Source organism: Gymnoscopelus microlampas (genome assembly GCF_963454915.1).
Source record: "Gymnoscopelus microlampas genome assembly, chromosome: 12".
In the NCBI taxonomy this organism is placed as follows: domain Eukaryota; kingdom Metazoa; phylum Chordata; class Actinopteri; order Myctophiformes; family Myctophidae; genus Gymnoscopelus; species Gymnoscopelus microlampas.
Window position 1 is genome coordinate 51,364,754 of NC_139949.1, and position 14,915 is coordinate 51,379,668.

General features: G+C 40.7%; 1 protein-coding gene across 1 annotated transcript; it reads right to left on the minus strand.

Annotated features, from left to right (window-relative positions):
- Positions 1 to 10,164: 10,164 nt before the first annotated feature.
- Positions 10,165 to 14,477, minus strand: LOC311057427 (uncharacterized protein; the record flags this gene model as incomplete). Its single annotated transcript, XM_084074386.1, has 4 exons — positions 10,165 to 10,507; positions 11,130 to 11,244; positions 13,496 to 13,609; positions 14,108 to 14,477. 4 exons carry the CDS (start codon positions 14,475 to 14,477, stop codon positions 10,165 to 10,167), a joined length of 942 nt encoding a protein of 313 aa, XP_083930512.1.
- Between the last annotated feature and the right edge of the window lie 438 nt (positions 14,478 to 14,915).

Consider the following 14,915-nt stretch of genomic DNA (forward strand, 5'->3'; position numbering starts at 1 on the left):
CCGTGAACAGCTAGCGGGAGGAGAGGCAATAGACCCGCCGGCCTTCCAGCGGTATGTCCGTCCGCTGTCGGAATAGCAACGGGTGGACCTCCAGGCCCATGAGAACAACTACAGAGAGCGCTTTAACACCAAGCAGCAGTGCAAGACTAAGCAGCTTGTTTCCTCTGGCAATCCAGCCAAGGACATTATAAATAGTTCAGTTTCGGTTTTGGTTTTGGTTTCGGACCATGACGGAGGCGCGCTGTCACAGGCGAACTGTCACCCCGTGAAGGACCACCGAGGGAGCTAAGGCGACCGAGTTGCCGTCCTGAACGGTGTGACGTTCGCCTGTGCCTACTCAGCGCCGTTGGAGTTATGTACCGATAGGCACAGAATGGTAAATATTGTTGTGGGGACTGCTCCGCCTCCAAGTAGGTCAGTAGCTCCTGATTACGCCCCATGAATGGTCTGACAAATCGCGGGTAGGTTTAAATCGCGCCTACTCGTCGCCTACTCGCCCTTTCAAACGTCTGATAAAACGTGATAATCTCCCATTCAATGCATTGATAGCATTCGAAGCCGGTGTTGTTGGAGGGTTTCGAACAACTTGGAATACCCAAAGACGAGGCAGAAAGGCTGGTTAAAGTATTGTGCTGTCTCTGCTGCCATACATGGCAGAGCCGCCGGTACTTGTGCTGAGTGACATGCGTGTTGTATCATGAGGACATATATCCATGAGTTTGTGAATGTAACCTTTACTGCACCTAAAATATTTGTGTCCCTGTATGCTTTCCCTGTGTGTGGACATACATACATTGTTAAACTGTGTATTATGTGTGTGTAGGTGTAACAGTAGAGTAGGTTGTGTTGTCATCCATGGTGTGTGGATTGAGAGTCTGGTAGGTGGAGTCTGGAGGATAGTTCTCATAGTCTACCTGAGAACAACACGATTAGATTAGATTAGAATAGGATAGGATTGGATGGATAGATAAATAATATGTGTATGTTCATACAGCTCTATCCTCTATGAATGTTAATATAATGTATGTACTGACCTCAGTGGGGGCGGGGTTTCCAGGAGACACAGGGGTGACAGGTGAAAGGTCAATGTCAGGGTGACTGGATCTATTGTGACGTCGAACTGATGAATAACAACCTTCAAACACACAACAGACACTTATTCATAATTACAAATGAATAATCACAATGATCAATATCTTTCTATGTACAGTAATAATGTTTATATCCTATATCAGTGACAACAGCTAATCACTTCAACATTTTAGACTAGAAAAGGTGCGCTCCTCTGAGTGCAGGTCTCCACCAGGGCAGGATTGCCTACTACAGTATGGGGTACAGACATGGACCCTCACAGTAAGGATAAGGATAATTCCTTTTAAAAGGTTGTTCATGAAAGTCCTTGCGGTCTTATTTCCAATGAGAACCTGTGAGCAATTAGGGGTTAAGAGTCTTGCTCAGGGACAAATTTCATTTCATCGACACATATGCTGACATGGCCTGGAATCGTACCAGGGGCAACCAGGGCCTCTGGCTCCCTAGGCGGGCTCATTAACCACTCAGCTATGGCCGCCCCCAAAGTGGAGTCTGTACTACAGTATGGCGTACAGACATGGACCCTCACAGTGGAGTCAGTACTACAGTATGAGGTCCAGACATGGACCCTCACAGTGGGGTCAGTACTACAGTATGAGGTCCAGACATGGACCCTCACAGTGGAGTCAGTACTACAGTATGAGGTCCAGACATGGACCCTCACAGTGGAGTCAGTACTACAGTATGAGGTCCAGACATGGACCCTCACAGTGGAGTCAGTACTACAGTATGAGGTCCAGACATGGACCCTCACAGTGGGGTCAGTACTACAGTATGAGGTCCAGACATGGACCCTCACAGTGGGGTCAGTACTACAGTATGAGGTCCAGACATGGACCCTCACAGTGGAGTCAGTACTACAGTATGAGGTCCAGACATGGACCCTCACAGTGGAGTCAGTACTACAGTATGAGGTCCAGACATGGACCCTCACAGTGGAGTCAGTACTACAGTATGGGGTCCAGACATGGACCCTCACAGTGGGGTCAGTACTACAGTATGGGGTCCAGACATGGACCCTCACAGTACATCAGGAAAAGGCCCTGGACAGCCTCTACACAAGGAGTTGTCGTTCACACACCCCATGAGCACCAAGATGTTTACTGTTGAGCTATAAAAAGGAGGTGAGTTAGTTTACTAGCAGAGTGGCTCAGAGTCTTGCAGCCTAAAGACTAAAAGCCTAATATGTCCTCTGCTCAAGGGGGATTCCCTCTTAGGCTAGTGGTTAAGATGTTTGACTTCAGTCAGTGTTCCTTCCCACGCAGCAGACCGCAGGTTTGAATCTATCTCATACTTTACAAATTACGTGCATTGTTGCAGGTATATGGTGCCTGCAGCCTGGTTGCGCTGGTGAAAACAACTTCACGACTGCTCGGCTCTGAAAACGTAACCCTTTGGGGGCTGGTACATGGATCGTGTTTGCTTATCTTGTTTTATTGGATCTTGTTAGTCGATACACTTATTTGTTTTAGCTCGTGCTCATTTGATTTTGCCAATTTGTCTCATCTGTTTAAGAAAGTAGGTAGCTGATATATTGCACTTTTACCTTAGCGCTAGGTATACTCTTAGTTGCTTGTTTTTGCAGAAAATGCACTTAAGACTTCTGGTGATTAGTAGTTTTGTTCCCTACCTATGTTGAATGCACTTAATGTAAGTCGCTTTGGATAAAAGCGTCTGCTAAATGACTGTAATGTAATGTTTATACACACGGCCAGACAATGGATTATAATGGATATACAATTTCTGTGACCGGTTGAAAAAGTTATAAAACAAAAATCGCTGGCACTGGGTGAGTATATTATGAAAATACTCTGGCAGTCAAAGAGTTAACATACACATACAGTACTCTGCACCATACAGATAGAGGTCAAAATAACATGTTTAATAATTAAAAACAACTTACACATTTAGCAGTTTTAATTAAATGGTATGAAATCTAAACTCTCCTCATGTCATGTGACCTTGTATAAGTTTTACAGACCTGCTGCTAGAGCTGTGATCAGAATGAAGTTGAGAGTCAGAGACACCCAGGTGAGAGGACCGTTGGGACAATCCTTCTGAGAGTCTCTGGTTGGCAGCCTGACAGCTGAAACTGAAATTATGAGAAATTGGCATTTTGAGAAACGTGTCACTGAAAAGTAACAATCATATTCATTGTTGTCTCCGCCAGGCGAAGGCATGGCGAGAGAGTATGTTTTACCCTCCGTCCATCCGTCCGTGTGTGTGTCCGTCCTGTCTGTGTGTCAGCAGCTAATCTCCGGCACCGTTGGCCCGGTCGCTCTGCAACTGTGCACACACACTCCCTGGATGCCAATTCAAAACCTCTGCCCCAATTTTTTCACATGGGCCTGTTATAGCGCCACCAGGAGGCCGATTTGTGCAAAACCCATTTTTTTACATTACTCCTACAGATCTTATCCAAACGTCATGCAAATCGGTACACAGTATCTCTATAGTCATGTGATCAACACAGATCTTTCCGAATTCCCATATTCCATCCTGATTGCCTATGGTTGGCTTCCAAAGTTTGCAGGATTGGTCCGTTTTGAACAAAAAGCCTCAAACTATGCATGCAGCTTGCGATTTCCGTGAAATTTCACACGCACATTCCCACTAGGCAGAGGAAGAAATGCCACCCTTTTCACATTGGCCTGTTATAGCGCCACCAGCAGGTCTAATTTAGAAAAACACATTTTTGGAACAAAATGCCTCAAATCATAATGCAGTGTCTGATTGCCGTGAAAGACCTAAGAATAAATGGCACCCTTTTCACATTGGCCTATTATAGCGCCACCAGGAGGCCAGAATAATGTACCTGACCTGGCGGAGACCTGTGCTCCGAGAAGCACTTTTTCTAGTTTATTTGTGGAGCACTTTTGAGAAGCATTGCAATCATTAATGCTGTTCTTACTCAGATATTATTCACACTGTATTTATCAGAGATAAAATGTACCAGATTTAATTGAGTTCAATCTGGTACATTCTTCTAGTGCAGTGATACTCAAACTCAGGCCCGGGGGCCACTTCCGGCCCGTGAAGGAATTTTGAGTGTCCCCCAATTAATACAAAAATAAAATGTATATAATATGATAAAAATATATGTTTAATTACATTATGCATTGCATTAAATTAATATAATTGCACTACTATTACATTAATAATATCACTCAGCAGAACCGCAAGTCACCGCAGACTCACAAACTACAATTTACATTGCGTTGCTGTCGGGCAGAAACCTTGTATCTCCATGCATATTTTTAATTGTAATAAAAAGGACAGTTTTGGACATATGAGATTCTATGAGTGGTGATTTCCAGGAATGAACAGCAGCAAGCACCGAAAGGTTGATGCAAAAAAACATTTTACAGTCTGATGCCAAACATTTAGTGTTTGATTTGTCAAAATACAGTGTCATCTTTACGACCACAGGACCCATGCCATTTTCCTAATGGCTAGTTCCAGTGCATAGAAGTACAAGCACTAGTTAAAAGACAAATTAACTTTAAAAAGTCAGGAAACGTGTCATGCTTACCAGAGACGAGATGGAAGATTTCATTGAAAAAGGAGGCGTTATCCACATCGGTGCAGTAAAACAATCTGTCTTCCACAGTCACGTTGTGAATGAACAGACGGTTCCCCTTCTTCACAGAGTACCTGTCTCTGAACGTCTCATTGTAATACTTATAATACTTGAAGTATAATACTACTTCAAGTTTCATACCGTACGTTCTCAGGATCTTAACAGGATCTCCTCCCAGTAGCTTCATGTTCCAGATGATATTTTTATTCAGAGAACAGTTGAGGATGGTGTCTTGTCCCAGTTCCACAGGTACATTGATCCATTTCAGAGTGTGGACAGAGGTCATAAAAACACCACAGAAAAACAACAGCATCTGTACGAGTTTCTCCATGTTGTTGTTCAGCACACAAACCAGGAGACAGCTGTCCTACTGTATGTCTCTCCTACACTGTCTCCCTCTCAGCTGTGCTACTGTCTGTCTCTCCTACACTGTCTGTCTCTCAGCTGTCCTACTTTCTGTCTCTCCTACACTGTCTGTCTCTCAGCTGTCCTACTGTCTGTCTGTCTGTCTCTCCTACACTGTCTGTCTCTCAGCTGTCCTACTGTCTCTGTCCTACCTTGTCTCTCAACTGTGCAACTATCTAAATGCCTCTTTAAGAAGTTTGATGTCAATCAAGTCTCCAGTGAGTGTCTTTGAAGGAAGGTCACATCTCATTGTCTTCAAAACTAAAACTAACTGGTTGATGGTACCGTGAGAACATTCTAGCTGTGCGCTGTTTCCTCTTAGAAACTCCCGTGTGTGATCATGTTCAACGTGATGCGACCACAAATATCACACTCTGTTAGTAAACAGGACTTTAAAGCTGCTTCTAATTCACAGTGAAATCTAAAAACAAAAGAACTTCTTAAGATATATTGCCGTTATAATAAAGTCTATATTTACAGAAAGCAGAAAATGCATGGCCACTAGTGTTTAAATGTGTATCTTTTTATGTTTAATCTTGCCTATATATGACCTTTGCATGACCACAAGGACAGCTTAACACATTGCACGAAAGGTGACTTGATGAGGGCCACAATCAGTTGCGAGGACGCACATGTGAGTTCACTTATATTCACTTTGTGCCGCAATGTGACAATTAAAATGTTTTAAATCTGCTATTTTTTGAAAAAAATGTAAACATCTTGAAAGCATTTGAAAAGGTTGAATAATTTAGATTTTTTTTAACACAAATCTTCTTCTGGGGGTCTCCCTGGCACAAAACATTTTCCGATGAGGGGTCCGCGGCCAAATATATCTCAATTTGGGTTTTGCATTTGTAGAATGGGCCTCAGGTCTTAATGGGTTAAAGAGTGTGTAGTAACGTCACATGACAACATGGTCTATTTTTAATCTAATCGTGGTGATTTATTGTCATTCAGCACTCTGCTGTAAACACACTGTCCGCCCTTCACTCAGAAGTGACAGCTTCCTCTTTCATTCCACCAAAATGTGGAATTCCCTTCCATCAGCCTTCCACACACACACACACACACACACACACACACACACACACACACACACACACACACACACACACACACACACACACACACACACACACACACACACACAATGTTTTTCTGTACTTGTATTGCTCCTCCTAGTATTGATGATTTCTTGTATAGTATTGTATGATATGTTTTTATATGTCTTGATGAATTGAATACATAGGTTCACAAGGAAACAAACCCCCAGGGCTTTTTGTGTTATCCTTTTAGCCTAACTAACTGTTAATAAAGTATCCAATCAATAATTATATCAAAATCTCTCTCTGTTCCTTTCTTAGGTGACACACAACCAATCCTGCACTGCCCTCTAAGGGTCAGACAAGGTAACCCTTTTGGCTCACTTTCCCCGCTTAAGATGTTTAACAGCCTTTAACACCCTCCCTCCAGACTATGCCTAGTTTCCTCATCCAATAGAGCCTTTCAGGCTGTAGCTCCAAGGCTTTGGAATGCTCTTCCACATGCCTTGAGAACTGCAGCCTCTGTGGACATTTTTAAGAACAACCTTAAAACGCTATTATTTGAATAAGCTTTTGCGAATGTTAAATTATTTTATTTCCACGTTTGTATGGTTATTTGCTGTTCTACTTGAGATTAATTGTACAGGCTTTTTACTGTTCTACCTATTTTAATACCTTGTTTTGTTTTTTTAATCTCTATATATGTGAAGCACTTTGTGAGCCATCTCTGTGTGCTATATACATAAAATATACTTACTTACTTATCCAATTCCTGCCCAGCAGACTGGGGCCTGTCCCTGGGACTACAACTATTGGTCATTTCTTAACAGTCTCTCTGCGCTTTCTTGGTCATTTCTTAACAGTCTCTCTGTACTGTAACTTACGTCACAAACACTGGCTCCCAAAGGACTGAATTGGCATTTAATGTCATGCTTTGAGCAGGACTCCTCAGGATAGACTTACCAAGCCCACCATGCTATTGCCTGTTGTAGATCCATTATGTTTTTATTCCTGTTTTGCAAATTTTTCACGATTATTATTATTATTATTACAATTATTATATCCCTTTTCTTACGCAGATATTCAATACCTGGACTTGATAATACCTTTTGCCTCTGTAAGCACTTCACCCATTTTCAATCTATCTTCATATAATTGGTCCTCAGTAATGCTCATTATAATATGGCAAAATTTGTGTCTGCTCGGTCTGTGTCAGGAGGGCCGTGGACAGTTCAGAAACCTGCCTAACCGTCACATGCACATGCCACATGGCATACATACTGTAGCATGCCCTCACATCAACCAACCGGAACAGGTGGCATGCACCAACCACTGCTGAGACAATGGAAGAGCTCTCCTCATAATCATAATACATGGAGCCTATTGATACATGGGGCCTGGAATGTATTGAAGGATTATGGATTGTAACCCAGTTGAGAAATACATGTAGAAAAGGTTGCTGTAGTAGGCTAACCTCTTGAACCCTAGCATCCCTGTTTTGGGGGGAACTTTTGCAGAAAATAACCGATCTACAAGGTCACAATGTGTTGCTTTGGGACACGTGTGAGCTTGTAGATCGGCTATTTTCCACAAAGGTATTTGGTGTAGAGGGGGGAAAAAGACAGGACCAAGTAGAGAGCCAACCCCTGTCCAGTATTGGTACTATAATAGTTGACTAAGTAAAGAGGTTTTAAGAGGTTGATAATGCATTGGTCAACGTATCAACATCAAGTCTCAGACTAAATTAATTGATTAGAATGTAAATTCATAGTTTGGATGTCTGTTCATAACTGTTCAGTTTCAGTAAATCAGACAACACATTGTATTGACTTTTGTAAACAATATTTAATTATAGAAAAAGGAGGACAAGCTATGACCATGTTTACATCATTCCTCATTCACATTCAATATGTCACATTTAAAACACCTATTTACATGGACTATCAAATAGTACAGGAATGTACCATTCTATTTCATGAATGAAAAACCCAAATGCAATATAACATGCTTCTATAATATGTTAATCTCATTGTATAAATATATCGCAATCTTATTTAGATAAAAACATGTTACTGGAATAGAATAGATTCGACATGGTCCAAATGATTGTGCCAAATTTGAGGTGATATTCCCCTTTATTTTTCCATAAAACTTGGTACGCTAACTTGTAAAGTTTAGGGCCCTGAATATTTGCAGAAATGGATCCATCTCAATGTTTCGCCATGTTTCGCCATAACTGAATTACCAAACATGATGATACAGAATAGATTAAGTCTACCATTGTGTTGATGGTTAAGGTTTAACATTGATTCAATATGCAACATCATAAAAGTAAAATGGCCCCCAAACTGAACAAGTGTACTAAGTCTCATGCTTCTATGATAAACTTAACATAATCATCACTTATCACCTGAACTAAACATGTTTGAACTGTGGGGTAATCATTTGACGTTTGTTTATGGTATGGGTGTAAACATTTCGGTAATAATGCACATTGTAAAGTGCTTATGATAAAGTGGCTAAAAGCAGACCTTTTAAAATGTATTGTCAAGCATAGAAATGTTTTATCTGAAACTTAAAACAAAATCTAAACAAGATAAGATACTTTTCTGCCCGTTTCGTTATGGTTTGATGAAACATTAAAAAGTTCATGTGAAATCTATAAAGTAAAACTAAAGGTAGGGTAAGTGACTTACTTTGGTTAAAATAAGTGTTAAATAGCTCTATATTGTGATAGTAGGCCTACTCATTGCTATAGAGTGTGTGTTCAGTAAAAGGAGTCTCCATGTCTCTCCAGCTCTTTATTAAACAGAAAATGCATTTTCAGTGCTCTCTCCTGATTGGCTTCTGTTTACTAAAGAGCTGGAGAGACCCCTGTGACCGAACAAACGCTCTGTAGCAATGATTACTATCACAATATACTACTTTAACCTTTTTAACAAAAAACTAAAAAACACCAAAAAATATCACTTACCCTACCTTTAAGTTCCAAGTTCATATCAACACCTTCTATGACACAAACACTTCACACACAAACCACATGGAGGCACTGTTACACAAATCTAGATCAGTACTAGCTCTGTTGCTACTCTGTGGAGACATTGCTTTTCTAGTATCAGATTATAATTGGCAACATTAATTAAGTTTTCTGACAACGCCCCAATATAACACTAAAGATTAATAGAATAAATATGTGAAATTAAATTTAAAAATAAATTAAAACAATTTTCAAAACAAGATCTAAAATAGTGGTCAAAAGTCAACATCTAAAATGATCATCACAAACAATATCAAGTGCAGACATTTTGAAAAAGTGTGTGTGTGTGTGTGTGTGTGTGTGTGTGTGTGTGTGTGTGTGTGTGTGTGTGTGTGTGTGTGTGTGTGTGTGTGTGTGTGTGTGTGTGTGTGTGTGTGTGTGTGTGTGTGTGTGTGAATTAAATAAAACAAATAGAGGGTGACAAGAACAGTGACCACTTAAGCCCTATTTCAAAAGTACTGAAAATAAATAATCTACAAGCTCACAATGCATCATATTGTGCTGTGATTTTGTAGATACCGGTATGGCTATTGTCAGAAGATCTGCCATTTTCGCTATAAAAAAAAGAAAAATCCTGATTTGTTTTTATGTTCGCCTTTAAGGACAACCAAAATAGGGACACCATTTGAAAAGGTAACCGGAACGCTCGCCCCAAAACACACTCGCCCCCATTTTATTTGCGGAACGCCCGCCCTGAGCGAGACGGACCACTCTCAGCCCGCTTGGTGAGAACAGACTCCAGTCTAAGTCGCAACTCCTTGCAACAAAACAGTTTTGAGGCCAGTCCACACCAATGCAACTGCCATTGGGGATAATGGTTGCAAGTAGTTGCAAGTAGTTGCAAGTAGTTGCAAGGAGTTGTGAATAGTTGCATTGGTGTGGACTGGCCTTAAAGCAAACTTGAACCACGAGAGGCACTGGCGAGTCGGCGTGCCGAACGCTTGTCTCTGTAGCCTAGACTTCAAACGTGGCTGAGTAGGTTCTAGTGGCCAGAAATACCTGGTGGGTCAGGATTTGTGTTGGGACAGGCAGCATGATGAAGGGTTACTGTGCTGTAGGTGTTGGGACAGGCAGCATGATGGAGGGTCACTGTGCTGTAGGTGTTGGGACAGGCAGCATGATGAAGGGTTACTGTGCTGTAGGTGTTGGGACAGGCAGCTGGGCCGTGGAGTAAATACATTCAGAAGCAGGACCAGAAGCAGGACCAGGAGGGAGCTGGGCTTTGGAGTAAATACATTCAGAAGCAGGACCAGAAGCAGGACCAGGAGGAAACTGGGACTCAGACACTGTGACAGTGCCACCGCGAGGTGATGTTTGGGACTGCACATTATGGCTCTGGATTTCCTCATACTGAAACACAAAGACAGAACAAAATATATATACATTAATATGGTCGTAGTAATAGTATTAGTTATAGTTTTAGCGTTAGTACAGGTTGTAAAATACACACACAAACACAACAACACGCCCACAACCACCTCACACACACACACACACACACACACACACACACACACACACACACACACACACACACACACACACACACACTCTTGCGTGTGCGCAAACTGGCAAATGCAAGTCACAGCGATAGCGGCAGCTTTGCAGCTTCGAAATATAAACATTATTTCTAATTTGAGGAGATAAAGGACGCTAAGAATAGTGTGGTCAAACTGTGTATATCTTTTGTGTTGTATTGTTCCACTACATTTCATAATGATAATTGCTACAATGATAGGTAGCTGTCTTTTTCTCTTACTGTGCCACAGAACAACACAAAAAACGTATTTTAAAAAAAATACAAATATTTGCATTATTATATATTTTTAAGTTAAGTTATAATAAAAGTGAATACATTATTAAGTTATAATGTATTAACTAGTAAAGTAAATAGTTACTTTTTTGAGAGCAGTAACTATAACTAGTTACTTTTTAAAAGTAACTTGCCCAACCCTGCCTACTACTGCTTTACTTTTGTTCACTGACCTCAGCCGGGGCTGAGTTTCCAGGTGAGTCATGGGTGAGAGGTGAAAGGTCACTGCCAGGGTGACTGGGTCTGTTGTGACGTCGAGCTAAGAAATAAAAACCTTCAAAACACATAACAGACACATATTATATAATTACATCAAAAAACACAAGTTTGCTGCATCACAATTACAGTGGAAAACCCTCTTTCTCTATTTCATACTGATAGTTCTAATTACTGTACATCTTATTTTAAACCTTTACCTTAAATTAACATAACATCCTCTAACTGTACATAGCCAGTCAGAGTTGAGCCTCAGGGGCCACCGTATTACGGCTGCACTGTCCACTTAAACCCCATATGGGTAACCGGAGTCCCTCAGGGCTCAATACTTGTGTATTTTCTGTTATTGTGGGGACAGCTTTTGCTGTTGTGAGCTTGCCGATCTGCTATGTTCAGCGAAAGCTTTCCTCACAATACCAATGCTGGGGTTTAAGAGGTTAATTGTCAATCAGTGTTGATTGTTTGCCCTGCAGTCCATCAAACATGGGCTGTTTGGTGGCTAATGGCTGTGACCTGGGTCTCACACTTGTTATGTTTGATTCATCCTGGTGTCAGGGTGAGTAAAGTGTTGCATTCCTACTGTTTTAATCATGTTTATATTTTGGTATTGTAACTAAACTTGCTGTGATCATTCAGGTTGATCAGGTGCAGAAGTAATTGATGTGGTGAGAGAGGGAGTGTTGTGAAAGTAGGGACAACTGATGGTGTGCAAACAAACACCGTGTCTGTGTAGTTTACTAAATGTTCATTTAATATTCCCTCCTTTAGCCGGCCATTTGAACCCTGGCCGGCTGCGTAAGGATCTGAGTGCTGTACCAGAGGTGAGACCGCCCCCCACCCGTACCACATTAAATCCTGTACCTTAATAACTCAACATTAAATGCGCCCTAACAATTTAATCCTTTACATGTATTTCTACACTCTAAGTTAGTTTGAGGTGACTGTATAAAATATTAGATTGTTTCATGTGGGTGGGTGTCAAATGTTGGGGAAATAGTTTCTTTCTGCTGTTGGTTCATTCTGTATTTGGTCACTGTTGAAATACAGAATGTAGATCTGCTACTTTTGATACTACTCAATCCTGAAAAGTAACAGTTTTGGACATTTCCACCCGACAGTGACTATTTGTTTTGGGGTTTTAACAAAGCTTCTGTCCTACACACTCTTGACTGTTAAAGTAGTCAAACTCATGAGATCACAACAAATCAACATTCAGCGTTCATAACAGTGATCATTAAGTCACATTTAAGTTTTGATTAACCCATTAAGACCGGGAACGTGTCATTTTAGATTTCTTTGGCTATACGAAAAGAGCAGATCTACAAGCTCATAGCCGCGCCATGAGCTTGTAGAGCTGCTACTTTATGAAAAATCGTGAAAAATGGGTGCAAATCTTTGAATATGTATATATTTTTAAAGCAAACATTTATTACTCAAATCTTTGCTTCTGGGGGGTTCTATAGCTATGGTTCACATGACGCTTGTCTGTCTATCACAAGCGGCATGGAACCACTTGGTCCTGGTTTGCACATTTTTTACATTTACAACCCGTACATCTATATAAACGTTCAGATTTCAAATATAAAGTGCTTACCCCCAAGACACGGATGTAACCAGTTAAAGTGCACCGGTCTAAGTACCCGTATCTTCCGTATTCCAATAAAAATTAAAATCATTTTAATCCAATCGCCGGTCATTTTCTCCGAATTTCCTCGATGCTTTCAACTACGCGACCCTTTTTTATTGAACAATACAGAAGATACCGGTACTTGTCACATCCGTGGCATGGGGGTAAGAACTTTATATTTCAAATCTGAACGTTCATGTAGATGTGACGGTTGTAAATGTAAAACAATTGCAAACCAGAAACAAGTGTTCCATGACTGTCATGGTATGACAGTCATGGAACACTTGTTTCAGGGCTAGGGGGTTCTACAAATGTCTTCTAAATCCTAACAGTTTTTTTTAAATATTAACTATATAGTGTATCAGCGGTGATCAAACTTTGGCCGCGGACCCCACCTGAAAATATTTTGTTCCAGGGACCCCCAGAAGCAAAGATTTTAGTAAAAAGAATTTGATTTAAAAATGTAAGTTTACTGTATATTCAAAGATTTACACAAATGTTCACGATTTTTCAAAAATAGCAGATCTACAAGCTCGCCGATTGCCGCGGCATGAGCTTGTAGATCTGCTATTTTTGAATAGCCAAAGAAATCTAAAATGACACAGATGCGTTCCCGGATTGAATGGGTTAATTGTATGGAATCTGATCCCTACACATGTGACCTTGTATAAGTTGTACAGACCTGCTGCTAGAGCTGTGATCAGAATGAAGTTGAGAGACAGAGACACCCAGGTGAGAGGACCGTTGGGCCAAAAGGTCAAATCCCTCTGAGAGTCTGTGGTTGGCAACTCTTCAGCTGAAAAAAGTTAATTTCATCTAAACATAAATAACAATCATATTCATGTTTATTTGTGGAGTTCTTTTCAGAAGCTTCTCAAGCATTAGTGCCGTTTATTACTTTTTAATATAGCAGATCCACAAGCTCACAACGCTCCGTGATGCAACGCTATTCTCACCATTTTATTTGTTTAAATAGTTCAAAAGGAACTTTTTTTGGACATTTCCTCCTGACAGCGCCGATTTGCAGGAATGAGCAGCAGCAACCACTGAAAGGTTGATGCAACAAACTGTCCCTTTAACCCTAAATGGGAGGATGATTTATCTTCTTTTTTTTCACAGTCTCATGCCAATCATTTATTGTTTGATTTGTCAAAACACAGTGTCATCTTTACAACCGAGATATCAAGGGACGCCCCATGCCGTTTTCCTAATGGCTATTTCCAGTGCATAGAAGTACAAGCACTAGTTAAAAGAAAATGTAACTTTCAAAAGTCAGGAGGCGTGTCATGCTTACCAGAGATGAGATGAAAGGTTTCCTTCAAAAAGGTGGTGTCATTTAGTATAGCAGTGCAGTAGTAATATTTCATGTCTTCCACAGTCACGTTGTGAATGAACAGACGGTTCCCTGGCTTCAGAGAGTACCTGTCTATGAAAGTCTTATTGTAATAAGTAACGTCCTCTGTTAATTTACTGTATGTTCTCAGGATGGGAACAGGATCTCCTCCCAGTAGCTGCATGTACCAGAAGACATTTGCTTCATCCAGAGAACAGTTGATGGTGGTGTTTTGTCCCAGTTCAACAGGTACATTGGTCCATTTCAGAGTGTGGACAGAGGTCATAAAAACACCACAGAAAAACAACAGCATCTGTACGTGTTTCTCCATGTTGTTCTCTCAGCTGCCCTACTGTCTAAACACATACGATATGAAGTATGACGGTGGATTAAATATCTTCCTCTTTAAAATTAGTTTGATGTCGATCAAGCCTCCAGTGAGTGTCTTTGAAGGCAGGTCTCAGTAACTACAAAATAAACAGACCTTTCAGTATCGAAAGATCATTCTTGTTGTTTAACATCCTGTTTGAGACATTTGTGGTATCCGTCTAACTGAACATATTCACCACCACAATGTTTCACTATGTTGGCAAACGGGAAGTTAAACATTTACAGTGAAATCTGAATAAGCAAGAACCTTTAATCGTTATAATATATGTCTTTATGAATGAAGTACGTTTAGATTACATCGGAATGCAGTAAATGCATGGTCACTGTTCTCAGTTCTCATCTTTTTATTATCACTTGTGTTACACACTTAAGTATTCAC